This window comes from Loxodonta africana, chromosome 7 (genome assembly GCF_030014295.1).
Source record: "Loxodonta africana isolate mLoxAfr1 chromosome 7, mLoxAfr1.hap2, whole genome shotgun sequence".
Taxonomy (NCBI): Eukaryota; Metazoa; Chordata; class Mammalia; order Proboscidea; family Elephantidae; genus Loxodonta; species Loxodonta africana.
The window spans coordinates 10,535,747-10,560,666 of NC_087348.1; the positions used below are offsets into that span (position 1 = coordinate 10,535,747).

General features: G+C 60.5%; 3 protein-coding genes across 10 annotated transcripts in view; 1 reads left to right on the forward strand and 2 right to left on the reverse strand.

Annotated features, from left to right (window-relative positions):
- The window catches only part of PLCB3 (phospholipase C beta 3), a 21,031-nt gene extending 8,243 nt beyond the window's left edge, over positions 1–12,788 (reverse strand). For 2 of the 5 annotated variants that reach the window (XR_010322413.1, XM_064287872.1), the window contains exons 1-22: positions 12,649–12,785; positions 9,650–9,727; positions 9,319–9,387; positions 9,091–9,231; positions 8,598–8,677; positions 8,462–8,515; positions 8,297–8,372; positions 8,094–8,194; positions 7,403–7,569; positions 7,181–7,327; positions 5,540–5,780; positions 5,254–5,338; positions 4,991–5,177; positions 3,901–4,106; positions 2,720–2,816; positions 2,536–2,620; positions 2,075–2,199; positions 1,649–1,803; positions 1,400–1,561; positions 578–677; positions 382–486; positions 112–203 (exon numbers count right to left, since the gene is read on the reverse strand). Coding sequence is in view for 4 of the 5 variants with exons in the window: in XM_064287872.1 (XP_064143942.1) it covers positions 112–203; positions 382–486; positions 578–677; positions 1,400–1,561; positions 1,649–1,803; positions 2,075–2,199; positions 2,536–2,620; positions 2,720–2,816; positions 3,901–4,106; positions 4,991–5,177; positions 5,254–5,338; positions 5,540–5,780; positions 7,181–7,327; positions 7,403–7,569; positions 8,094–8,194; positions 8,297–8,372; positions 8,462–8,515; positions 8,598–8,677; positions 9,091–9,231; positions 9,319–9,387; positions 9,650–9,727; positions 12,649–12,747 (2,652 nt within the window). In the remaining variant the exon portion in view is untranslated. Of the gene's footprint in view, positions 1–111; positions 204–381; positions 487–577; positions 678–1,399; positions 1,562–1,648; positions 1,804–2,074; positions 2,200–2,535; positions 2,621–2,719; positions 2,817–3,900; positions 4,107–4,990; positions 5,178–5,253; positions 5,339–5,539; positions 5,781–7,180; positions 7,328–7,402; positions 7,570–8,093; positions 8,195–8,296; positions 8,373–8,461; positions 8,516–8,597; positions 8,678–9,090; positions 9,232–9,318; positions 9,388–9,649; positions 9,728–12,648 lie in introns of all 5 variants that reach the window. The other 3 variants (XM_064287870.1, XM_064287871.1, XM_064287873.1) reach the window with 3 other exon arrangements.
- A 4,987-nt stretch (positions 12,789–17,775) lies between these two features.
- Positions 17,776–20,051, forward strand: PPP1R14B (protein phosphatase 1 regulatory inhibitor subunit 14B). Its single transcript, XM_010599080.3, is given in 6 exon segments — positions 17,776–17,809; positions 17,812–17,918; positions 17,920–18,201; positions 19,294–19,377; positions 19,652–19,684; positions 19,775–20,051. Coding segments are annotated over 6 exon segments (609 nt in total). The 3' UTR covers positions 19,844–20,051.
- On the reverse strand, positions 20,003–23,227 carry FKBP2 (FKBP prolyl isomerase 2). 4 transcript variants are annotated; one of them, XM_003419617.4, is made up of 6 exons: positions 23,116–23,227; positions 21,694–21,862; positions 21,246–21,358; positions 21,073–21,119; positions 20,738–20,773; positions 20,003–20,651 (listed from the first exon to the last, which is right to left on the reverse strand). In XM_003419617.4, exons 1-6 carry the CDS (start codon positions 23,172–23,174, stop codon positions 20,590–20,592), a joined length of 486 nt encoding a protein of 161 aa, XP_003419665.2. In that variant the 5' UTR covers positions 23,175–23,227; the 3' UTR covers positions 20,003–20,589. The 4 variants fall into 4 exon arrangements, 3 of the variants coding, with proteins under 3 accessions (XP_003419665.2, XP_064143944.1, XP_010597383.1); XM_064287874.1 differs by lacking the exon at positions 23,116–23,227 and adding an exon at positions 22,503–22,600; XM_010599081.3 differs by lacking the exon at positions 23,116–23,227 and adding an exon at positions 22,037–22,121.
- Positions 23,228–24,920: the final 1,693 nt, after the last annotated feature.

Consider the following 24,920-nt stretch of genomic DNA (forward strand, 5'->3'; position numbering starts at 1 on the left):
GCAGCCATGTCCATAGGCACCATGGTCCCCCCACTTCCCAGGTCTCTCCTGCCCACCTCCCAGGCCCCACCCACCAAGCCCCAGGCCTGACCCAACCCGGCCCTGGCTCACCTCATTCTCCCCAATAAGGGCAGCCAGCTGCTTTGCCCTCTGGTCCATCAGGCTGACATGCTTAATGGGGTTGATCAGGGCCTCTGCGTAGTCTATGGTAGAGGGCAAGGGTCACAGAGACAGCGCCCCGGGGCCACACCCTCCCCAGCTCAGCACGGGTCACTGAGGAGCGTCAGGCCTATCCCTGCTCCTGAGTCTGTTTACCATCCTGAATTAGGGCCACCTAGCTAAGCCATGTGTAGCACCCTGCCCCACCACACCCCAGCTCACCCTGATGGTCATCGGGGATGTAGTCGGAGGCCTCGGTGTAGACAAGCAGGGCCGGCAGACACAGTGGCTGGTTGGCCTCATTCCGCAGGCAGACGTAGTGGTACCCTGGGGGGGCAGGTGGGCAAGGTAGGCTGCGCCCAGTGGGGCCCCCACATCCACTGCCCCCCAGGGCTGCCCAAGCCCAACACAGCCTCACCTGAGCGGATGGCAGAGACAGGCAGGATCCGGTGCCCCACGAACTTGCCGCCCTCCTCAAAGGCTGCAATGCGGAGTGAAGCCAGCGTCGGAAGCACCACCTGCCACCACAGAAGTGCTGAGCCATGAAGCTAATGCCTGGACACCACGGCCCCTGAGCGACTGTGACCACCACCCCTGAGGCCCGATCACCTCGTGGACCTTCAGACCCACTGACTTAACAACTGACCATGAGTCCCCATGGCCGTGGAGCAAGGACTGACCCACAACCTTCACAGCCTGGCCCAGTAAATGGCCAGCAGCCATCGGAGCACTGACCTGAGAGAATAAGCCAACAGGCCCCTCCCAGCACTGCCTGCCTCCCTCCTGCCCCAGGCCCGATGGCAAGATGGGTCTGCTCATTGCCAGCTTAGGAACTGTCAAATGAACCATGCGTCAAGGTCACCCCCACACTAAGTCGGAAGTGGAGCCCCGGCCATTTGGGACCATGGGCAGGGGGAAGAGCAGGTACGGGCTTGGGGTTGTGACCTCCTTCCTGCCTCTGAGATGAGTGGACGGCACCCTCTCCTCATAGTAGGGCTATGGGACCTTGGGCCAGAGCTCCCCTCCCTGTCTCCCTTTCCTGTCTTCACTCACCCTGTGAAGTGCAGGGAGCCTGAGCCTGAACCCAGGGTGTGCAGGGCCTAGGATGGGGCCTGGAGGTACATGGGCCCCACCTGGAGGTCCCTCAGCAGCCCTATTTCCATCTCCTATCCCACCTGAGAGCCTGGGCAGGTCCAGGCTAGATCTGTTGTGCTCAGGATAGGTGCGGGGCCAGGCTCACCTTGGGGAAGTCGAAGGGCTCCTCATCCCACACGGGGTTGAACGAGTTCCCCTGTGAGGTCCGTGTGCGGTACTTGCGCCGCGTGTCAGTGGGGAGGCCGAACATGTCCACCTCCACATAGATTCCCACCTTCCTGTCAGACAGGAACTGCCCCGAGATCACCTGGGGGACAGGTGGGCCAAGGAGGATGAGGCGGCTGCTGACAGTTCCACTCCCCAGGACACCTCCAACCCCGCTCCCCAGCCCTACCTTGACCCGTAAGGCGTTGGCCACGATGCCATCCACAATGACTTCAGTGAAGGGGTCGAAGGACTTGTCTGGCCGCCGCATGAACTCCGGCTTGAGCAGGTAGCCGCTGCGCCCGTTGTACTCAAACACACCTGCATTCAGCTGCATCGCCACATCTGGGGGCGCCAGGGAGGGCAAGGGTTAGTAGGTCAGATGGGGTCAGGAGTCAGGCGGGACAGTTAGGGGTCAGACGGAGGCCAGGGCTGGGGTGGGATCAAATGCCATCGGCGTCTAGATTTGGGAAAGATCAGACAAGGTAGAGTCTAGAGTCAGCTAAGGTCAAGGATTGGGGATAGGCAAGGTCTGGGGAAAGATTAACAGGGTTGTGGTCAGAAGTCAGAGGGGCTGGGGGCCAGGGGTCAGGGGCCATGGCAAGCCAGCACTCACCCAGGGTCTGGAAGTTGAGCGCGACGAGCTGGCAGCCCACGTTCCAGAAGAGCTGGGGCATGTAGTTGGACGAGTCCACGCGGGTACCCTTGGGGTAGATTCGGCTGAGCTGCTTCTTGTTGTATCTGAGGACAGCAGTCAGGGGCCACCCAGTGTCCCAAGGCCCACCCAGCTACACCCCTGTTGCCCTCCGCCTTCTACCCAGCATTGGAGGCCCATCCTCTGCTCCTATGAACTCTACCTCCTGGCCGTCACCCACCCTGTCCCTTCTGCCTCCCAGTCTGGGCCTAGCCCCTGAACAGTCTCCCACGGCCCATCTAGCCTGCACTAAATGTCCAACCCCCAAACTAGGGTGCTGGAGGGCCTGGGGACTGTGAAGGTGCCATCGGCAGGCGTCAGGACATCTGAGCCTCCACACATCCCCATCCTGGCCCCCTGCCTGCAGCAACTTGGGAGGATACTCCACGAACTCCATGGGGCTCTCTTTCAGTTGCTCCAGGCCTTTGGTCTCCACAAAGGATGACATCTCAAAGCACTTGTTCCTCTCTGTGGGGGAAGGGTATGTGTGGGCAGGAGGGTGGGTGTCAAGCCCAGCAGGACCCAATAGGACCAGCTTCCACCCCCACCACCTCCCAGCCCACTCACTTCGAGCAGCCTCAAAGGACTTGAACTTGACAGGCTCAATGTAGTTGACCAACGTCGACATTTCCTCAGTGGCATTAACCTCACTGCTGGCTGTGCCCTGTGGCCCCAAATCCAGGGTCAGCAGTACCATGACCCCCAGCCATTGGCTGAAAGTTTCTTTGCCTGCCCCTCCCCCAACCCATACAAAATAGGTGCTGACTCCCCCCGTACTGAAGCCCAAGTCCTGGGTCCTGATCCACTCCCCAGATCACCCCCGCAACAGTGTCAGACCCGCTCCGGCCTCCTCCACTCAGCCTCACCCTTTCTGGCTCCGTTAATGCCAATCCTCCGGCCAGGCTGTCCCTGCCACACCTCCTCCCTCCACTGCCCGTCGAGCCACTGCCATTTCACTGAGGACCCCAGCCCCTCCAGGCATCCGATCCACAGCCTCTCTCAGTCCTGGTCCTGCCTGCCCCAACAGCCCCCTCTCTGAGGGCCTCACTGACGTGCCCCAGGCCTCACCCTCCTGGCTTGTTCCCACCTCCCTGATGGAAGCTAGAACTCCACACCCCAGCCCAGGATTCAGTTACACACATACAAATGAGCCCAAGTGTCCATCCTGGCCCGTATTTCCTGTCACCACCTTGCTATCTTCTCTCCAGTGGTAAACAAGAGCCTCGACTTCAACACATCCCATGCTGACCTCTAGCTGCCCCTTACCCACTCTGGGCCCCTCTCAAACCCAGCTTCATCCTACAGTCATGGCAACCTTCTCTCAGCACAAATCGGATCCTGTCAACTCCACTCATCAGAGCCCCTCCTTGCCACTCTCCAGGACTCCACGCCCTCATTTTGTACTGCCTACCCCCAGCCATGCCACAGGGCCTTTGCACATGCTGTTCCCTCTTCCTCAGCTCTGCCGCCCAGCCTCCCTAGGGGTCGAGGTCAGACTCCCCGCTCTCCCCCCACCTCTGTACCCAAACATCTCTCCCCTGGCGCATGTCACGAACACTTGCTCCCATGCCTGTTCGTCTAAGATCTGCCCCTGCCACCCATTCACAGTGAACTCCAGGAGGGCAAGGATAATGTCTGTCTGGCTCATACTACACCCTGCACCTGGCACTGTGCCTGGCACACAGTAGGTGCTCAGGAAAAAATGAACACATGCCACCTGCCCCTGCCTTCCTGCCCACAGGCCTAACCTCATCTGAGGTCAGCTTTTTGGGGTCTGTCTGCTCCTCCTCTTCCTCGTCTTCTTCCTCGTCCTCACGGTCAGCAGGCCCAAGAGCATCAGGACCCTGGCGCAGCCCCTCCTCGCCCAGAGACTTCCGAGGCCCCAGGCCGGGCTTCTCAAGCCCCGCCTCCTCCCCATTGCTCAGGCCTGGACAGCTGTCGGAGCTGGGGGACCCTACAGGGGAAGGGGACACCAGGAGTCAGGGTCAGGGCCACACAGATACTCAGGAAGTCAGGGGTATGTCCAGTATGTGGAGGTGACCCAACGGGAAATCAAAGGGGTATGGTTTGGGAGAAGACAGAGGTCAAGGGTCAGATGGTGTTAAACCCAGTGGTAGCTCAGACGGGTCACAGGCCAAGGTCTAAAGTTATATTCAGCAGAAAGGTAGGCAGGGCAACTCAGAGAGGTGAGAAGTCAGGAACTGGGGTACAACAGCTTGACCCAATGGAGATAAAGGACATGATGGGATTACAGGTTGAGTCAGTCAGACCCCACACCCAAGGAAGCGGCTTAGTGAGGTGAACAGTCGGGTCAGATGCCACCATACCCAGCTGGGTGTAGGAGGGACCTCAGTGAGGTGAGAGGTCAAAAGTTGGCTGAAGTGCGGGTCACAGAATAGGGGTCGGGGTCTGAGGGTTCTACCCAAAGCATGGGGATGTGGTTCACTGAGGTCAGAGATCAGAATTTAGTCATAACTTGGCTGGAGGGGAGGGAGGGCTCTGTGAGGTGAGAGGTTGAGGCTGGGGTGTCAGGAGTTGAATGGAGCCAAGTCTAACCAGGGTATAGCTCAGTGACATAGGCTCTAGAATCAGAGGCCAGAGGTCCCTTCCCAGCTGAGGGGTGGTAAATGGCTCCGTGAAGAGAAGGGTCAGAGGTTGGGGTGGACAGAGTATCCCCAGGGAGGGACAGGCTCAGTGAGGTAAGGTGGAAGGTTGGGATCAGAGGTCTGAGGAGAGATGGTCCTTTGCCTGGGGTGGGGTTGGGGGGTCACCTGAGGGGAGAGACTAGGGTTGGGACTAGGGTCGAGACCAGGGTTGAAGGTCAGGCCACAGCCATACCAAGCTGGGGCGAGGAGGGCTCAGTGGTGGCGGAGCTCTCGCTCAGGGCTGAATTGCTCTGCTCCAGCGGCCGCTTGCGCACAGAGCTGTCTGGGACGCCAGTGCTGGGCTGGTGCCTCTTCTTGTTCTTCACCAGGATGCGGCCCATCAGGTCCTGGGGGCTAGGCAGGGGAACGCCCGGGGCCAGCTGGGTGGGCAGAGACAGGTCAGGGGGACTGACCCTCAACCTCCGCCCGCCCTGCCATGGCTCCCAGCCCCCATACCGGGTACTTGTCCAGCGGGTCAATGAGCAGCGCATCCCCAAAGATAGACCGGCAGTACTCAGCCATCTTGGCCTGCTGCTTCGCCCTGTGGGCCCAAGGTCAGAGGTCAGAGGTCCACAAGGTCAGTGGAAATTCCCAGAGTTAGGGGCCACAGCAGAGTTTGATAGTCCCATGGTGGGAGGATGTCTCTGGGTTTAGCAGGGTCCCCAGGGCAGAGGCCTCCATATCAGAGGTTCCTGGGACAGATGTCTAACGCATGGTGTCCCTGGGCCAGGGTCCCACTCACGAGTCCACGTGGTTCTCAAAGGAGAGGATAACGGGGTAGGGCGAGGTCTTGAAGGCGGTCTCAGCAATGGCCTCAAGTACGTCACGCAGCGGCACCTCCGTGGTCATGGTGAAGCCGTGGGTGATGAAGGGCTCCTCCTCGGGCGGCCGCCCCTTCCACACATCCAGCTCCACACAGCGGCAGCCCCACAGCAGCGCCTGCCGGTACATCTCCACCGATGAGGTCCCAGCCAGCTGCCCCGCTGCAGACGAGGCTTTGTCACCACAGCCGCCTGGCCAGCTGGCCCTTCACTCACCTGGGTTCCGCTTCTCCCCTTCCCGAGGCCAGTGCTGAACCAGACCATGCTGGGGATGCAAAGGCCCCTTGTGACAGCCTGGCCCAGCCCTGTTATCAACACCCTAAAACCAAACCAAGCCAGCTGCTCTTGTTTCAAACTCATGGTGACCCCGCGTGGTACAGAACAGGACTGCTCCATAGCCTTGAAACGCCATAGTTTTCAAGGCTGTGACCTTTCAGAAGAACATCACCAGGCCTTTCTTCCAAGGCACCTCTGGGTGGGTTCGAACCATCAACCTTTTGGCTAGTAGTCTAGTGCTTAACTGTTTGCATTACCCAGAAACTCCTATCAGCATCTTGATCACTTCTTAATTACTTGTAGAATAAGTACCAACTCCCCTCAAACACACAGGGTAGGGCCCCTGCCCACTCACCCAGCCCCTGGGGCTCACCCTAAGCTAGGCACAAAGTAGCTGTCCACCAGTGCTTGCTGACAAGTAGGTTCCCTCCAGGGCTCACCCCCCACATCCACCATGCACCCATCCCACCAGCCTGAACCCTGAGAGTCATGTCCAACAGCCCCACTCCCTGTAACCCTCACAATCCCTCCCTTTTTTCCACTCCCTCTGCCACCTCTACAGAAACCCTGGTGGCGTAGTGGTTAAGAGCCACAGCTGCTAACCAAAAGGTCGGCAGTTTGAATCCACCAGGCGCCCCTTGGAAACTCTATGGGGCAGTTCTACTCTGTCCTGTTGGGTTGCTATAAGTTGGTATCGACTCGACAACAACAGTATGGTACAGTACCGCCACCTCTGCCCAGGAACAGCCTGTGTCCCCTCCTGCCTTGGAGACTTGCAGGCCCTGCCCTGTCTCAGTCCAGTCTCCACACACAGACCTGTCATCCTCCTTTGAAAACCGTACCAGGTCACATCACCTGCGCCCAGGCCCTGCTTACCATCATCTAGAGCCTCTCGCTCCCCCTCAGGATGCAGTCATCTGTGTCCCCTGGTCTGGCCTGGCCTCCCAATTCAGTGCCCTTGTACCCTGTAGCTGTCCCCAGCCCATGCCCAGGCTGCGCCTCCCCAGCCAGGCTGCCTCCTGCCCCAGGCCTTTGCACAGGCTATTCCTCCCTCACCAGCTCAATAGCCATGGCATCAGAGCTGTCCCTGGCCCCAGCCCTTCCCCAGGGAGGCCATTCCTGACCACCCCCAAGACGAGGCACTCCATGCAGAGACGCTGTCCCCGAGGTCGGGCTCTGCTCCCAGCCTGCATCCCCAGCACTGGCCAACGAATGCACAGTGCAAAGGCCAGAGATCGGGGCCGGCCATCCCCCCGCCAGCTGAGGACAGCCTGTCACCCACTCACCGGTGAGATAAGTGTTGTGTGAGGAGTTGATAAAGTAGGCGCTCAGTGGCTGGGTCATGTCCGCACTCAGGTCCAGGGACTCCAGGGGCAGGATGCCATTCTCCTCGCCTCCCAGGTAGCGGCTGAAACCCTCCATGGACATCTGGTCTGGGGGCGGAGGCGGTGGGGTCAGCTGGACCCCTCCACCCTCCCCACTGCCTGCGTGCCCACTGGCTGGCTCACCTCGCTCCAGGAACTGCTGGTTGGGCTCGTACTTCTCAATGAGCAGCCGGGCCTGTGAGGGCCGCAGTGGCGGGTACAGCACTTCGTTGAGTCTCGGATCGCGCTGCTTCTGGTTGATGAACTCCATGAGCTGCTCCAGCGTCAGGTATGGCTTCCCCTTGGCTCCTCTAGACAGGGTGAAAAGCTGGGTCAGGCTGAGCCTCGCCGGCTCCCCACCCCCACTCCAGCCCTCACCCTGGGAGACCTGGGTCAGGCCAGAAGGAGTCAGAAGGTCTGGGCCTGCCTGGCTTCAGCATCCAGTGATTGGGACTCAGGGCAAGTTGATGTCCCCTCTGGGCCTCAGTTTCCCCATACGCTCCCTGACTACTTGGCATTGGGAGCAAATGAACTAACACTGGGCGTCGGGTGCTCAGCCCCCGGCTCCAGCCCAGTTGCAGCCCTCACTCACTGTGTCCCCCAGCACGTCTGAGCAGCTGTGTTCTCATCCGTAAGGTGGGCTGATTAAACTACCCCGGCAGAGCGTCAGCACAGAGCAGCCGGGTAACGGAGCTGCTGGAAAAGCAGCTCTGAGCGTGACCATCACCACCCTTTTCCTCGCTGGGCTGGCTGGAACTCTGCGCAGAGGCTGGGGCTGGGAGATGGGCCCAGCCATGGGGAGCAGCAAGAAGAGCCCCCTGCCCTGCCCACTCACATCTCCAGCAGGATCTTGTCAATATCCGGCCGCAGACACAGCTTGTTCAGAAACCGCTCAAAGATGTCCAAGGAAAACTCATCAGGCCGGATGGACTCGCTCTGGGGGCCAGGAGTGAGGGGTGAGAACCCAGGGGGCAGCCGGACCCAGGGAGTGGGCGCCCACCAGGACACCCTCGCTGCCCCCACAACCACTCTACACACCCGGTTGAAATTGAGGCCGCAGGATTCCAACGCAGTCTCTACCCGCTTCTTGTCTGCTGAGAACATCTTCAGGATGCTGGAGCGGAAGGGAGGGTCAAGGTCAGAGGGGGCAAAGGTCATCAAGTCAAGGCAAGAGGGAGGGCGCTGAGGGAAGGGGGTGCTTACTTCTTGACTGGGATCCGCCCATCCTGGTTCACCTGCAGCTTCAGCTTCGTGTATCTGGAAAGGTAGATGGAGGGGTCACACCGTGGCGATGGCCACCCAAAACCCCCCGGCACCCCCCAGGCGGCCCAGGGCTCACGCTTTGCGCAGGAAGGTGTTGCGGGAAGCGTTCTGAGCCAGGATGTTCATCGCCAGCTTGAACAGCTCCTCGGACCAGATCTGGGGGGTCAGCATATGGGCAGCAGTCAATGGGGGACAGAGAAACTGGCCAGCCACAGCCCACACCCAGCACCAGGTCTGGCACACAATAAACCAAAAACCAGCCCCGTTGCCATCTCGAGTCGATGCTAACTCATAGCTACCATATAGGACAGAGCAGAACTACTCCATCGAGTTTCCAAAGAGTGGCTGGTGGATTCGAACTGCCAACCTTTTGTTTAGCAGCAGAGCTCTTAACCACTTTACCATCAGGGCTCCTGGCACACAGTAGTGCTTACATATTGGTTCTTCAGAAGATGGTGGGATATAGGGTTAAAGAACAGTCTAGCATACAATAGGTAGTCAATAAATGATAGCTAACTAAGGAGCTGAGTCAGAGGCTTCTCCAGGCCCGCCCCTCAGCCCCAGCCCACCTTGGCTGTGTCATCCTGCACGGCCATGAAGTTCAAGAACGTTGTGTTCACCGGATCTGGCCCAGCCACCACCGTTAGCAGCTTCTCTTCCAGCCGGGCATCAGGACCCCCAAAGCCCAGAACCTCCCGGATCTTGGGGTCCTGGGTAGGCGAGAGCCCAGGCTGAGGAGGGGCGTCCCACCCTCCCGGCCCTCACACCCACACTTAGTCTTGGGCCCTTTCACTCACCTTGGGCAGGCGGGCATAGCGACCTGTCCGGGTGTCCCTGATGGAACTGATGTCCAATGTGTCCACCTCCTGGAAAACCAGATGCCAGGGTGGGTCTGAGAGGCTGCAGGGAGACAGCCAGGAGCCCCCGAGCTCCCCACCCAGGCCAGGGAGTGGCCACCCCCTGGCTGGAGCCCCAGTCTCAGCTCCCGCCCTTAGCACTTCCTGTCCGGAGAGCCGTGGGAGAGGTCAACCAGCAGCTAGGCCCCAACCCTGTGGACAGGGGGCGCTGCGCAGGGGTCTGGGGCAGGGGCCATATGCCTGAGTGAGCTGTACCAGCACTGACCCTTACCATGTTGGGTCCCGTCCAGTACAGGAAAAAGCCATTGGAGTCCACACGCAGGGTCACCAGGTTCCGACTAGAAGCCTCCTGGGGACGGGCCAGGAGAGCAGGGGTGAGGGAGTGAGGGCTGAGGGCAAGTCCTGCCCACAGGCTTTGGCCCAGGCTTGACCCGTGACTTCTCAGTCATCCACCCACTGCTTCTGCCAGTGAGCTAAGACAAGGCCCCTTCCAGTCCACGGGTCCTCCACAGCTCTGTACAGCCCTCAGGACAAGGCAAGGTCCTCATCATGACGTTTGCGGGCCCCACGCTCTGACCCCTCCCAGCCTCAGCTCTTGCCCTAAGACCTGTCACGTGGACCATGGACCACAGCCCACCCTTCCCCACTCCCAGCTTCGCCTCATTGTTCCCTTTGCTGGGATCACCTTTCTTTCTTTCTCTCCCGTGAAATCTGACCCACCTCCTCGGGGAGGCCTCCCCTGACCTCTACCCGGGCTTGGTTTCCCCAGGAGACCCCAGAGCTCCCTGAAGGTTGGAGCCGCTGGTAGCGCCCTTAGCTGAGCACACTATAGAGGTTTATGAGATGAAAACAGAGGGGGCGGACGTCTGACCTCCACAGCCCTCTGCATCCCTCAGGGTACCAATATGACCAGCCACCCTTATACCCACTTCCAAGTCCATTTCTCCCTATCCTGCATCCCCCAGGACTCCCAGCCTCACAGCTCCCCCATCCCACCCTGCACCCCCAGGACCCTCACAGCCAGCCTTGCAGCTCCCCCCACCCCACCCTGTAGCCCACAGAACCTTACAGCCTCACAGCTCCCCCACCCCAGCCTGCACCCTCAGGACCCTCACAGTTTCATAGCTCCCCCACCCCACCCTGCACCCCCAGGACCCTCAGAGCCTCCCAGTTCCCCCACCCCACCCTGCATGCCACAGGACCCTCACAGCCTCACAAAAGAACAGACCGAGTCCCCCCAAAAGGGGGACTGTCCCTGCCTTTGCAACAGACAGTGAATTCTGTCCACCCTCAAATGGGCTTGTGGCTGGCAGGGTGCAGGGAAGGGCCCCCTGGCCCCATTTTCTGAGGAAGGCCTAATCCCTGGCTTACTCCCAGGGCCACCCAGTGCAAATGATGGGCAGCAGCCAGAAGGGGCTGTCATCAAGGGCTTAGACTTGGCCAGGGCCCAAGTGGCCAGGTAGCCACAGGTAGAATTCTCCTCCCCCAGGCTCCTCCGGACAGAAGAGGACCCAACCTCACCCTCGGTGCCACCCCGGAACCGCTGCTCCCTGTCTGGTGGGTAATTATATCACCATCAGCATAACAGCTCACACTCTCTTGGCCCCTACTGTGTGCCGGGCACAGTTCTAAGCACTTCATATATGTGAGCTCACTTGGTCCTCTCAACAACGCCATGAAGGGTGTGCCTTTGTTATTCCCATTTTACAGATGGGGAAACAGATACAGGGAGGCTAAGGAGCTTGCCCAAGATCATGCAGGGGTGCCAGGATCTGCAGGCAGGAAGTATGGTGCCAGCATCTTGAGGCCTGGGAAGCAGGGGACCAGGACCTCTGCCAGGGTTCTAGCTCCAGCCTCAGCACAGCTCCATTGTGGAGTCTGGGATGAATCTCCTCTTTCAAGACCTCAGTTTCCCTTTCTGGAGAATGGGGACTGTACCAGCCCCACCCATCTCAGGGCTTGATTACAATGGACAAGAGATTGATCTGGGGGAAGAGGGGATGGGAGGCCCCAGAACTTCTGGGGTGCTTGAGCCACCCCACCTCAGTGTGTTGACACCCATCCCCAGCTGCTCTCTGTAGGATTCCCAACCCTGCTCTGGGGCTGAAGCCCCAATACTGTGGGGAGGGGTGAGTTCTGACGGTGCTGTCCCTGGTACCTCCCTCTGCCCCTCCCCAGGGGCCCAGCCTTTAAAGGTAGCCCCAGGCCCCCTGCTCTCCAGCCCCAAGCCCTTGTCAGCACCCCACCCCACCCCCTGGGCCCTCTCTCTGCTCCCACTTCCTTATTTGGGTTTATCACACTGGAAGGAAAAGGAGAAACTTTTCCCTACAGGCTGGCCTGGGGGGAGGGGTCTCCCCACTCCCCAGGCACCCAGGCACTTCTGGTGGCACACCTGCTGCCTCAGGCCACGCCTCCAGGTCCTCCCTCCCAGCTCCCACGCCTCCTGCCCCACCCAGCCGGAAAGGAGCCCAGAGTCTTCCAGGCCTCTGGTCTAACTGGGAAGGAGCAGCGAGGAAGCACAGGCCGACCGGGTGGAGGCCCTGAGGAAGGAGGGCCCCAGGGGGCAGAGGGGTGGGAGGTGAAACTGAGGGTAGGGCGCAGGACTGGGTGGGAGGCCGGGGTGTCTGGGAAGCACAAGGGCAGGGCAGCTGGAAAGGGTAACCAGGCTTTATTGGGGTTCAAAGTCCCCAATACCAAGGAGTGGGGAGCAAAGTTCTCCAAGGGTAAAGGAACTTGCGGAGGGCAATGCCTCCATTTGGGGGGTCTTGGTGCTCCTGCCTGAGCAGATGGTTGGGCTGAGATCTAGAAGCAGGGCAAAGGGGTGACAGCCAGAATGGGGTGAAAAAGTGATGAATGAGAGAGTAATGCTCAGACGATGGCACTGGGAAGAGTAGGGTTCCAGAAAAGGGGTGCCCTGAGCCAGACTGGGTGCCAGGGTCCCAAGCCACAGCGGGGTGTCCAGGGCTGGGCAGGGGTCTGTGGACCAGGCCACTGTAGGGGAACTAGAATTAGCCTGGCAGGGAGGGGTGGGAGGAACGAGTGAAGGGGGGGGCAGGATTTATTAGCCAAGGACTGGGGAGCCAAATTTTCCAGAGCTGAGGGATTGGGGCGGGGGGGGGGGGGGGGACAAAGTCTTCATTAAGAGGACGCCTGGGGACTCAAGTTTCCGGAGCGCAGCCGGGCTGGGATGGGGGGGCCGGGGCCAGGCCAGGCTGAGATGGTCCCCGGCGTCTAGTCGAGCTTGAGCGGGGGGGAGTCCCCCACACTTACCTCGTCCCATTTGATGAACTTACTCCCGCGCCGCAGGGTCTCCACCACGGTGGGCGGCTCCAGCTGCAGCGCGTGGACACCGGGCCTGGCGCCCGCCATGGCCGGCCTGGAGGCGCGTCGGGGACCCACCGGTCCTCGACAGGGACCGACGGCGCCGCTGGTCTTTCCGCGCGGCTTCCGGGCGGCCCGCTCCGGCCCCGCGGCGTCAGCGCCCGCCCGCCCGCCAGTCTGTCCCGGACCGACCAGCGACTTCGCGGGGCCGGGCCGGGGCGGGGCGAGGGCGGGGCCGCAGCGGGGCCGCCCCTCCCACGGCGTCGGCCCGCCCGCCCCGCACGGGCTCCCTCTGGCGGCCGGGCTGCCACTGCAGTCAGAGAGGGGCTGGGGCCAGGGGCAGGGGCGCACCTGGCCTGGGGCTTGGCTGGGGGTTCAGTTTCGGGCCCAGGGCCCAGGGTGGGGAGACGTGGGGCCAGGATGGCTGCTGGAGGCGCAGCTGGGGGGTTGCGTGTAGAAGACGCTGCCGAAGGCGGCCGGGGTCTGCCCGCTAACTTTCTGGGGGACAGACCAAGAGCACTACTGGAGGGCAGGACTTGAGGGGGGTCGGGGGCGCAGAGCTCTGTCCCCCGCCCCACTCCCGCGGCACTTAGCTGAATGCAGGAAAAACCATTTCCACCCCCTCTCTGCCCTCACTTCGCCTCACCCCTCCCGCTGACGCGCGGTCCCCTCCCTGGGAGCACTTAGCCGGCTAATGGGCCTCCTGCCGGCAGCGCCCTCCCCCCTCCCTGGCCCTGGGAGGCCGGGCGCCTGCCGCCTCCGAGGACCCAGGCGTCCTGGCCTTCCAGGGCGCACCCCGGAACAGCCCCCTTCACGTGCCACAGGCCCCTCCGGACTGAATCTGAAGCCTGCCCCTGTGGGCCTCGGGCTGGAGACTGGGCAGGGGAAGCTGGTGGTTTGGCCGGAGGGTCAGAAGCCTCCTAGGTATCCAGAACAACGGAAGTTGAGGAGGGGCTCCGCAGTGCCCGGCCCACAGCAGGTGCCCTGAAATCTGCGTTCCAGGGTTGGGAGGAGGGGAAAGCACATGGGCAGGGGATGGGTGGGGGCTGCAACCCCTCCCGCAGGGCTTGGCTGGGGGGGCTCCTGCCTGGGGGCCCCTGTGGGAGCCCCCCCAATACGGAGGCAGTAGCGACAGCAGGTTTAAAGTAGAACTCATCCAGAGGGGCCAGCCAAGTCACCTAGAAACCCAGAAAGAGCAGAGCTGGTTCTGGGGGAGGAGGGGTCAGCCAGGGAGGAGCCGGCTCTGCCAGCCCCCTCTGCCCCAGGGCACTCAGACCCTGAGGGGAGCTGGGCCTGCCACTGGCCATCCTCAAATCCCCACCATGCCAGGCACCAACTCTAACCTAGGGAATTTTGCCTTTGGCCTTGGCCCTGTGGGCAGGATTATTATCTCCACATGAGGCCCAGAGAGGGGAAGGGACTTGTCCAAGGTCACACAGCTTCAGAGGTGATTTCAACCCTCTTACTTGAAGGCCGGCTCCCTTGTTGCCTCTACTCCCTGCCCTTGAGGAGACAAAGAAAAGGGGTAGGACCATCTATCTTTGTTCTCTCTCTCCAGGGCAGCAGAGCCAGGTCCCTCAGATTCACAGGCACCACAGAACCCTCTAGGGGAACTGAGCCGCACAGGGTGAAGGTCAGCCTCTATGCCCATAGACCTGGGTTCAAGCCCACTCCCTCTTGCTACCACCAGAACCTGGTCTCTCTGGGCCTCAGTCGCCTTCTCTGGAAGCTGGAGGTTGAAGAGGATTGAATAAGCGAATGAATGAGAGAGATGACCCCTGGCTACATGCAGCTTACCACCTAAGGAGTAGATGGAAGTCAGGTGGTAGGGGCATCAGGGAGAAAGGAGGAGGAGGAAAGCGGGAAAGGGTATAGGTCAGCTTGGGGCAGGGGCCCCTGCCAGTCAGGGCCAGGACCAGAGCTTGGGGAGGTCTGAACTGTGTCCCTAGACCTTGGCACAGGACTCAATAGATGAGCTGGGCATTAACTCCTTAGAAAACAGGATAGGAGCCTGTTTTCTGGACCTCAGCCTCTCCCCTTCCCTCCCCACCCCTGTGTCCCCTGAGGCCAGGGCAGCCCCCATTAATCTTTCCACCTTGGACGCTCATGATGGTAATGGGGTTCTCAGAAAGCAATAATGGTAGAAAGGAAGCCTTGAGTAAGGAGTGGTCACTGCCCTCAGGACCCTCCCTAGGGCCTCTGCCTCAGGGAGGCGCTAAAATCAGCCTTAGCAGCACTCTGGTGGAAGGGGGCTGGGATAGCCTGATCCCAGAGGGAAGGGGAGCGATGGACACACCCAGCCCCAGAAGTTTCAGGCAAGGGAACTAGGGCCGATAAGTGGGCTCAGGCAGCACTGGGCTCTTGGCCCCAATCACCAGAGGTCAGGATAATCAACCCCCCTGAAGAGGCTCAGGGCAGGTAAGTGACTTGCCCATGGCCTCTTAGGCTGCAGAGCAGAGCCGGGATTTGAACCTAGCTCTTCCACTCCAAGCTAAGATCCTGTGCATAGCAGCCCAGCTAAAGAGAAGCTCCAGGCCAGCATGCAGGTCCAGCCTCACCAACAGTTACTGGGTGAGTGGCCACAGGAAGGGAATGGACAGAGAGGGGATGGCCCCAAGAATCTGGGTGTGGCTTGGGGGTGTCTGTGGAAGTGGAGAAGAAGAAAGGGCATCACCGGGCACCTCCCATCCTGCCTTGAGAAGCCCATAGGTGACCTCTGACATTTGGACAGGACAGGCCTTCACACCTGCCCAGAGGGGAGGAGGAACTGGGTCACGGAGCATCTAGGGGACAGAACTGGGGCTGGCACCCCAGTCGTGGTGGTTTGCAGGCCCCATTCCCACAGCAAGCTGTGAGGCCTTAAGGGCTGGTTAGGTATTTCACCCCTCCTCTGGGTGAGCATCCCTGAGCCTCAATCAATGTTCAGGTTCAGAAAGCACTTGAAGGGCTCAGCCATCCTTGTGGGGTAGGTGGGGTGAGGTGCGGCGAGGTGGGGAATTTGGACTTGGGGCAGAGTGTTGATCTCATCATGCCAGGCTCTCCAGGGGTGGGTCTCCTTGTGGAAAGGATGGGTCCCACCTGATCTGCAAGAGCAAGGGTCAGCCCTTCCCTGGCCCCCTTGGCTGGGTGAAAGGAGGCTAAGGCCAGAAGGAGGAGCTGGGGAGGGAGCAGGCATCAGCTCACTCTACCCTGGCCCTGGACTGAGACCTGTGAGCCTGCCCCTCAGCCCAGCCCCTCAGGGAGAAGCCTAGTGCCCCCTCACCCCCACACCCACTATTCCCAGACTCTGTCTTCTCTTTGTCTCTTCTTCCCAGCTACAGGGTAGGCACAAGGAGGTCCAAGTCCTGAGTTCATGTTTGGCCACAGCACCAGCTGTGTAATCCTGGCCAGTCCCAAGTCATCTCTGAACCCCACCTGCTGCAGAGGGCTTCCTGGCTTCCAGGACAAGTGGGTCTGTGAGGGGCTGGGACGGAAATACCTGGTGCTTCTCAGACCCTGACAGTCTGCTTCGCGTGGTGGAGAGTGAGCCTGCCATCTGAGGAAGCATTCCGGCAAGAGCTGCACAACCTTATTGGGTGGTGTAGACAGGAGGCAGGGAGGAGTGTAGAGACTTCGCATCAGGGGTTTGAGTCACGCAGCCCAGGTTCAAGTCGGAGCTCTACCTCCATCTATTTGTGTGACTTCATCAACCTCTGTGGTGCAGTAATTGGACTTTATATGCATGTTCTTACTTAATCTTCACCACTATCCTCTGAAGAAAAGGAGGCACAGAGGAAGCCATTCATTCACTCATTGATTTTTTCAGTCAATAGTTATGGAGTCTGACAAAGTTCCAGTTGCAGGGGGTTCAGCAGCAATGGAGTCATTTGTCCCATACACGGGGGTTTGAGGCCAACCTCGGGCATGAGCAGTAGCCAAGGTCTAGGACATCTGGGCACCATGGAGCTCATGGTCTAGAGGTGGGAGACAGAAAAAAAAAAAAAAAAAGAGACAATTTAAAGATACAGAAAATCAAACAGGATGAGTCACCTTGAGAGGCATCAGTGAGACGTAAAGGACAGAAGAAGCCACAGGACGAAGATTTGGGGAACGGCAAATGCGAGGCCCTTGCGCTAGAACTGGCTGGGCGCCGGTCTCCATAAGCGCTCACTAAGAGATCAGCTGTTATTATTATCTTTATTATCATGAGTCCTGGCTCAGCCACGTCCCAGCTCTTCGCCTGACGTTCCTCGTATGTACACAAAGAGGTTGCGGGGAGCAGAGGGCCGCGCCCTGTCGAGGCCGGTCCCAGGAGGGCGCCCCAAACAAGTTCCGAGCTTTCCAGCCCCAGCACCGCCGCGGGGAGGGGCGGCCATGCGGGGCCGGCCCCGCGAACTACACTCCCCATGGTGCCATTCTCCGCCGCCATCTTGGCCGGTGGGCGGTGGCTGCCTGGGGTCTGGCCCTTCAGGGCTGGGCAGCCTGTGCCCACCTCCATCCTTGTCTCCTCCACAGGGGGTGCGGGACCTCGTCGGGCAGAGCAATCGGGGATCCGGGCAGCTCCTGCCTGCCTTCTCCCTCCTCGACCCGGGGGAGCCGGGTCCACGTGTCAGTCCACGCGGAGAAACTCGCTCGCCCCCCGTTGGCCTAGGACCGGAGAACCAGATGTCCGGACTCCGGTGTCTTCTCCTCGACCCTGGCCCTCACACGGTGCCCACTCCCCTCTAACCCAGACGGCCCCATTCCTGCCTCAGTGGGGACCGAACACCAGGGTCCCTGCCGGGGAGGAAATACTGGTAGCGGGCGCTCAGAACGCTTGAGCTTGGAGCAGGAAGATTAAAAAGGGTGGAGGGCAGACAGACTTCAAAACCCTGATGGCCAGACCCTCCCCTAGCCCCGCCGGCGGCGGGGCGGGGGCAATGGGCGCGCAGCGGCGCTGGCCCTTTAAGGGGGTGTGGTCGGGAGGCGGGGGAAACGAACGAGACAGAGAAAGCGGCTTCGTCGGCTGCGGCTCGGGCGGCGGCCGCGGGGGACAAAGGGCGGGCGGATTGGTGGGGAGGGGGCGGGGCGCGGCCAGGCCAGGCCCGGGGGCTCCGCATGCTGCAGCTGCCCCCGGGCGCCCCCGCCGCCGCCCGAGCCGCGGAGCCGCGCGGACCCCAGCCTGCGAACTAACCCGAGCCAGCGGCCCGGAGCCAGCCGGCGGGCGGCCGGGAGGCGGTGGCGCAGGGAGGGGCCCGGCACGCGCACGTGGCCCCGGCGGCCGCCATGGCGGACAGTGGCTCCGCGGGGGGCGCGGCGTTAGCTGCCCCGGCCCCTGGACCAGGCAGTGGCGGCCCAGGGCCCCGCGTCTACTTTCAGAGTCCACCTGGGGCCGCAGGCGAGGGCCCAGGCGGAGCGGACGACGACGGCCCGGTCAGGCGCCAAGGAAAGGTCACCGTCAAGTATGACCGCAAGGAGCTACGGAAGCGCCTCAACCTGGAGGAGTGGATCCTGGAGCAGCTTACGCGCCTCTACGACTGTCAGGTGTGTCCCCCACCCCGTGCTGACACCCTAAAATCGGTCCTTAGTCGGGCCGCCCGGAACCCCACCGTGAGCCCGCCTGTCACCCGGAGTCAATGGGCGCTCCGTTTCCGCGCGCTCCCCTCCTCTTTGCACTCCCCGCCCCTGATGTATGTTCTTTCTTGTCTGACCTAAGTCACTCCCATCTTCGCTGCCTCAAACCCTGCAAGCCTAGCTTGGGGTCCTCCAGAAACCCCAAGGGATAGCCTAGGCCTGGGACAGGAGGCAGGGGGCTAGCCTGGGCTGGCAGGCAGTGGAAGGTCCAGCCTGCCTAGTGCACCTAGCCTAGACTGGCTAAAAGGCTAACCCGGTTGGTGGAGGGTCTGTAGAGTCTGAGCTGTTCCAAGAAGCTAGCCTAGAGCTCCATGTTGCCATGGGGGCAGGCTAGCCCACTCTCTGGTTCTGGTTCTCCACCCTGTGACGCCCCGGTTGCTCAAAGGGTGACTCAGGCCCCCAGGGGGTGGGGTGGAGGAGTGGGCCTGTCCTATGCTGCCTACCCTGGAATGCAGCTGGCTCTAGATTGGGTAGCTGCTTCCTGGGGGGAGGGGTGGTGGGCACCCCCTCCCTCAGCAGAGCATGGGCTCTTTGTTTCCCTTTTCCCAGGCCTGGGTCCTTCCCCCTGACCCCTCACCATTTGATTCCTCCTCCCTCTTGGGAAGCTGTGACAGGTGTTTGGGTGAGGGGAAGGGGCTGTGATGAACTGGGACAGCTGGTCCCACCTGTGATCTGGTGAGATGAGGGACTCAGAAGTTGGGGAGACACATCTGCTGGGTTCCTAGCCCAGGGCCTCCAGCCCTGGCTGGATGGCCCTGTCTGGCACTCATGGTGCCCGCTTGCTGGGACAGGAAGCGCCCCTTCCCACCCCCACCCCCCCATTGGGCAGTTTGCCTTGGCACAGGCCTGATCTGTTTTCCTCCCTGGAGCAGCTGCCGCTGTCTGCTGGGCAAAGAGGGCTGGGCTCATCCCCAAGTGGGCAGAGGCCTTGGCCCAGGACCTCCCCTCTCACACTTCACCAAACTAAGGCCCTTGTCTCTCTTCTGCCCCACCCCACCCCAGGAAGAGGAGATCCCAGAGCTGGAGATTGACGTAGACGAGCTCCTGGACATGGAGAGTGATGATACCCGGGCTGCCAGGGTCAAGGTGAGAGAGAGTTGAGGGCTGTCAGGAGGCACTGCCCCTTGGGGAAGCAAGGCTGGAAAGCCAGGCGTTCTTTGGTCTGGGTCAGTCAGCTCTGACCTTGAGCTCAGTTTCTGCCTCTATAAAATGAGGAGAACAGTACTTGTCTAGCTGTGAAGCACAGTGGCACTTGCCTGCCCTGGCAGGCCTGAGCCCCTTGGAAGTGGGTGTGAGTAAACTCTAGGCCTGCATTCCTGAGAACTGTTCTCCTTATCCCCTCCCCCCAATGTCCCCTTAGGAGCTGCTGGTTGACTGTTACAAACCCACTGAGGTGAGTGGTTTCCCTAGAGGGTGGGGTAACGGGAGCCTGGGCTCTGTTGTCTTGGGATCTGGTCTCTGTAACATCCTCCCTCTTGCCCAGGCCTTCATCTCTGGCCTGCTGGACAAGATCCGGGGCATGCAGAAGCTGAGCACACCCCAGAAGAAGTGAGGGTCTCCAACCCAGGTGCACGGTGGCTCTCACAGGACAATCGCTGCCCCCCGACCTCGTAGCAACAGCAATACCCAGGGCGCTCTGCGGCCAGGCCTGGTGCCATGAGCAGGGCCCCCCGTGCCCCTGGCCCAGGGGCCTCTTCCCTTGCCCCCTCAGTTTTCCATTTTTTGGGGTTTTTTATTGTTATTAAACTGATGCGACTTTTTGTGTTTTTATATTGACTCTGCGGCGCGGGCCCTTTAATAAAACTAGGATATGCCTTTGATGCAGCTTCCAGGCTCTGCTGGTCTCTTTTAGGGGGCACACACTGCTCTCCAATTGCTGTCAGCTCAGCTGCTCCCCAGGTGACCTTGGGCCTTCCTGAGGGCCAAGTAGCCATGGCAATAGCCCAGGGCTGGCTCCCAGACCACAAGCTGGAAGTGGCTGGGGAGGTGGGGGCGGGGGGAGCGGTGTTGCTGTCAGCAGGCAGGAGCACTCCCTTCTCTCCAGACATGGGCCACCCTGCCACCCTGAGCCTGGCTGTGGTGACCCCATGCCACTAAGCCTAGATGCCAAGGCTCTAGAGCCATGAACAGAGAAAGGGGGGATGCTGAGAGAAAGGGAAGGCCGAGCCCGTGGGCTCTAACTCAGGGCCCACAAACAAACACAGGCTCACTCCTTTAGCTTTTAAGGATTTTTTGTTTTGTTTTGAAACAGTCTGGTCCCTGCTGGGGGCCTCTGGGTCCTGCCCCTCCCCAGTTTGGCTACAGTTCTGAACGTCGCTCGATTTTGAGCAGCTCCACCTCGAACACCAGGGTCGCACCACCTGTGGAGAGAAGTGGGGTCAGATTGAGAACCAAGGTCACAGGGAGATGGGCTGGCTGCAGAGAGGGGGAGGGGAAGGTCTATTACCTGGAATCTTTGGGGGTGCTCCCCGCTCTCCATACCCTGTGGAAGAAGCACAAAGAAACAAACTTCAGTCCTGGCCAGGCCCTCCTCCAGCTCAGGCAAAGGGAGGTAAGGTGGAATGGAGGTGGGAGGGGCTGCCAGAGGCCTAGAGGAGGGTGGGCACAGAGCTGAGTGCCTCCAGGGTCTTGTCCTGTCCTCCCTGCCAGACACAGCCAGACTTGGAAGAGGCAGGTGTTAGAGGAAGGAACACATGGGGTGGAGATCCATGCAGTGGCTGAACCAGCCTTTGCCCTTGCTGGCATGCCCATGAGCCCGCCATGCTTCCTCAGGCCTCTTACCCAGCTCTGATGGAATCACCAGCTTCCGCTTTTCCCCCTCGCACATCCTGCAATACGACACATGCTCAACACGTGGTAGTGCCCAGGCTCCCTGCCCACCCCTCACCAGCTCCCCCCACCCAGTCTCCCACAGCTCACCTCCTGGACCACAACTATGGCTCCCCCAAACTCACCCCAGCAGCCCCTGGTCCCAGCCCTTGATGACCTGGCCAGTGCCGAGGGAGAAGACAAAAGGCTGGTTCTGGGGCAAGCTGCTGTCAAACTCCGTCCCATCTTCCAGCTTCCCCTGTGGACCGTGGAAGGCCAGTGAGGGCTGGAGATCCCTCCTGACCCCCCTCAGCTGCTCTCCCCATCAAGTAGGCCCCCACAGTCCTTCAATGGCACAGAGCCCTGGGCGGCTCACAGTACACTGTCATTCCATATCACTCCATAAGGTTAGGTGCCAACCTGGGGAGTGGACAGTACAGGACAGGGTACAACCAAGAAAACTGGCTTAGACGGGAAATGGGGCTTGCCCAAGGTCACCCACCTGGTTGTTGGAAGAACCAGGCTGTTGGAGGAACCCAAGTCCTTTCAGGTCCCCCGAAGTCCCACCCTCCCATGCCTTGCCCCCTCACCCACCGTGTAATGCATGTGCAAGACGTCCCCCTTGCGTGATTTGATGGGGCAGTGGTCCACCCTCTTCTTGACCCCGATCTGCAGCTTCCGTTTGCCCTCGGCCCCGGCGGCCGTGGCCAGAGCGCTCAGGCAGATGGACAGTACTGCCAGGACCCAGCTCAGCCTCATGTCTCTGCAGGCACAGACCCGGACGGACAGACAGACGGGGAGGAGGGCGGGGAGGGCATGGAACACGGGCAGGCACCTGAAGGATTCCACCCCGCCCCCACCATACCATGCCGGTCCCTGGGGATCCCTTTGTCCCCGGTCACCGCCCCTTCCCCCCGGGCTCTGCGGCCACACTTACCAGTCCAGTTTGAAGGGGGCTTGGCCGAGGACCCCAGCAGCGGGGGGAGGGGGCCAGGGGGGGCCACAGCAGCCAGGGCCCCGCCCCTTTGTTCACCCCCAGATCTTCCCTCCCTCCCGGTCCCCAGCCCCGTTCTTCAGTTCCCACCAGTCCCTTTGCGCAAAGTCCAGACCCTCTCTGGCTGCACAGCAGATGTGCCGACCGGATGACCCCATTCACGCCACACCCAACTACCCCCGGCCCAGCACACCCACACCTCTGCGGCCGCTGGAGGGGGTCGGCCCCGAGGCACCCATACATCGCCGCTGGGAGGCTCCGGGGACCCCCTGTCCTCCGGGGGTACCCCCCAGGCCGACCCTGCGCCTCCGCCCGGCGCACCGCCCCAGCTCTGAGCCCTCGGGGGTCTCCGGGGCACCCAGACTGGCCCTGTGTCGGGTGGCCGCCGAGTCCGCTCCACCCACACCACCTCTCCTGGGGGAGTTCTTGGCCTACGGCGTCCCCAGGCCCCGCCACCACGGAGACCGCCCCCGCGTGGACGCCCCGGGCCATTACCCGGACCTAGTCCTTCGTTGGGCTCTTTGGCCCCGCCCTTTTGAAAGCGTGGCTCCGCCCCCGTCCCTTGAGCCCCGCCCTCGACAGAACTAGACCCCTTTTCCTGAACCGCAGCCACGCCACTCACTGGCTGAAGCCCTGCCTCCAGTACCTGAGCTCCGTCCCCCTTGGTCTCCAAATCCGAGGCTCCGCCTTCCAACTGTTCCGGCTCCTCCTTCAAGAGCCAGGCTCCACCCCCCGCCAGATCTAGCTCCGCCCCCAGCCGCGTAGCTCCGCCTCTCTCCGGCACCAGCTCAGAGGTCCCACCCGTCTCTGCCCCACGCCCCGCCCCGAGTCCCAGGGCTCCGCCCCGAACGGCGTGAGGTCCCTCCCCCTGCGGCATCCCCAGACAGCTCCGACCCCAGCCCCAATTTCCTCGTAGCCTATCCTTCGTTGGCACTCGGGGCCCCGGCCCGCTCCTGCCCGGCCTGGTCCAGCCTGCCCTCTTGCACCCCGCTCCCCCAGCCCGGGCTGTGGCCCCCGCTCACCTCCTCGCCGCGCCCCCGGAGTCAACCCCAGTCGTGCTGCCGCCTTTGCGCAGGCGCATCACCGTCGCTACAAGGCCGGGCCACGCCGCCCTCCCTCATTGGACCGTGCGAACCCCGCTGCCACACGCCCGCCGGGGCGGTTTCTTCCGTAGCTCCGCCTCCCGCGCCACCGCGTGACCTATGCGTCACTTCCGGTGGGACAGTACATTAGGTCAAAGTGACTTTCGAAAAGTCCGAAGGCACTTCCGGCCGAAGTCAAGCTAAGGTTTTGCGGGCTCCCATGGGGGTCTTGAGGTGCCATCATAATCGCTACCCTCCAGCCTTTCTCGCAGCGTTCCGTTTGCCCTGGGCCTCCTCGTGATCCACAATCCCCAGCTGGATGCTCCCGAAGGAGCTCTGGCTTCAGAAGGAGCCCTGGGTTTGAATTCTGTGGCTGGCTCTCAGTGACTGCGACCTTGAGCTGTTCCTTCCCTGGTAGAATTTGGCGTCCCTGGAGCTTGGTAACACTCACCCTCAGGGCCCCTAGAAGATTGAGGCGGTAATGTGCAGCACCGGGCTCAGGCCCTGGCTCACAGCAAAGGTTCTTTCCCTTTTCTCTCTCTCAGCACCCAAGCCAACCACTACCTGCCCCACAATGACCACTGCGTCAATTACCAATTGTAGTAAGGAACCTGCATTTGGGAGGCAGCTAAACCTGGGTTGGGTATTAGCAAGACAGCTGACTTGAGGTCAAATCCCCAAATCAGTTAGCCTTTCAGAGTCTATTTCCTCAATTGAAAAAGGCAGATAATTACAGGTCTGACCTCAGAATTGAGGACGAAATGAGGAGATGCATGGGAAGCCTTCAGCATGTCTGGTGGGATTAAGTGGGCTCAGGAAGTGGTAGCTCTTGGGCTCCTAATCTTCATCTGTCTCAGGTGAGCTGTGACATGAGCAATGACATCATAGCTGGGAAATGAATAATGATCACTATCTCCAGCAATTGTCTCCTCTTCTTTAACCCTATTCCAGCTCTGGCCCACCAAGATCACTACTCCTCCTCCCTTCAATCTAGCACCCTGGAGAAAGCCCCCATTAGAGGGACAGCTTTGGGTAACCTCTCCTTGAATGTCCCACCTCAGCAAAGGTTTTGACTTTGGTTCGCCTCCTCACTCAGCCAGGAAGCACTGGAGGCTGCAGGAAGGGTGAGCACTGACCTTGGGTTAGATCAGAGCAAGCTCAGGAGAGTGAGGTGGGGACGGTTCAGGTTCGTGGCTTGAGCTCAGCTTCAGGGAGCAAATACACGTAGTCTCCGACTTAGGACATATTTGAATAATGATGAACTGCACTTATGACCATTTGTTTTTCTTTCTGGACATCTTATCATTAGTAATATGTACTACAGTGTTGCAGTGCATACTTTGCTGATGTTATTATTCTCAGATGTTCAAAGATCAGATTTATAAAGATACTGATAATAAAAAGACAATAAAACTAAAAAAAAAAAAAAAAAGGTATTTGACTTATGTCAGAGCCAACTTACAACAGAGTCATTGGAACAAAACCCCATCGTAAGTCGAGGACGACCTGTACTGAGAGTGCTGCCTAGGAGGGAGTTGGGTATTCTTTTTGATAATGTGCAGACAGACCACACTGCACACTCCCCCCAAGTCCAAGGGCCCTGACCACAGCAAGCATCCATTTCTTCCAGTTGTACACGTGGAAACTGAGGTTGAGAGAGAGGGGCGGTGACAACCATCACATCCTTAGCCATAGCAGGTCACCTTCCAGAAAGGAACGCTTGTGATAAGCAGAAGTAGGGGGTA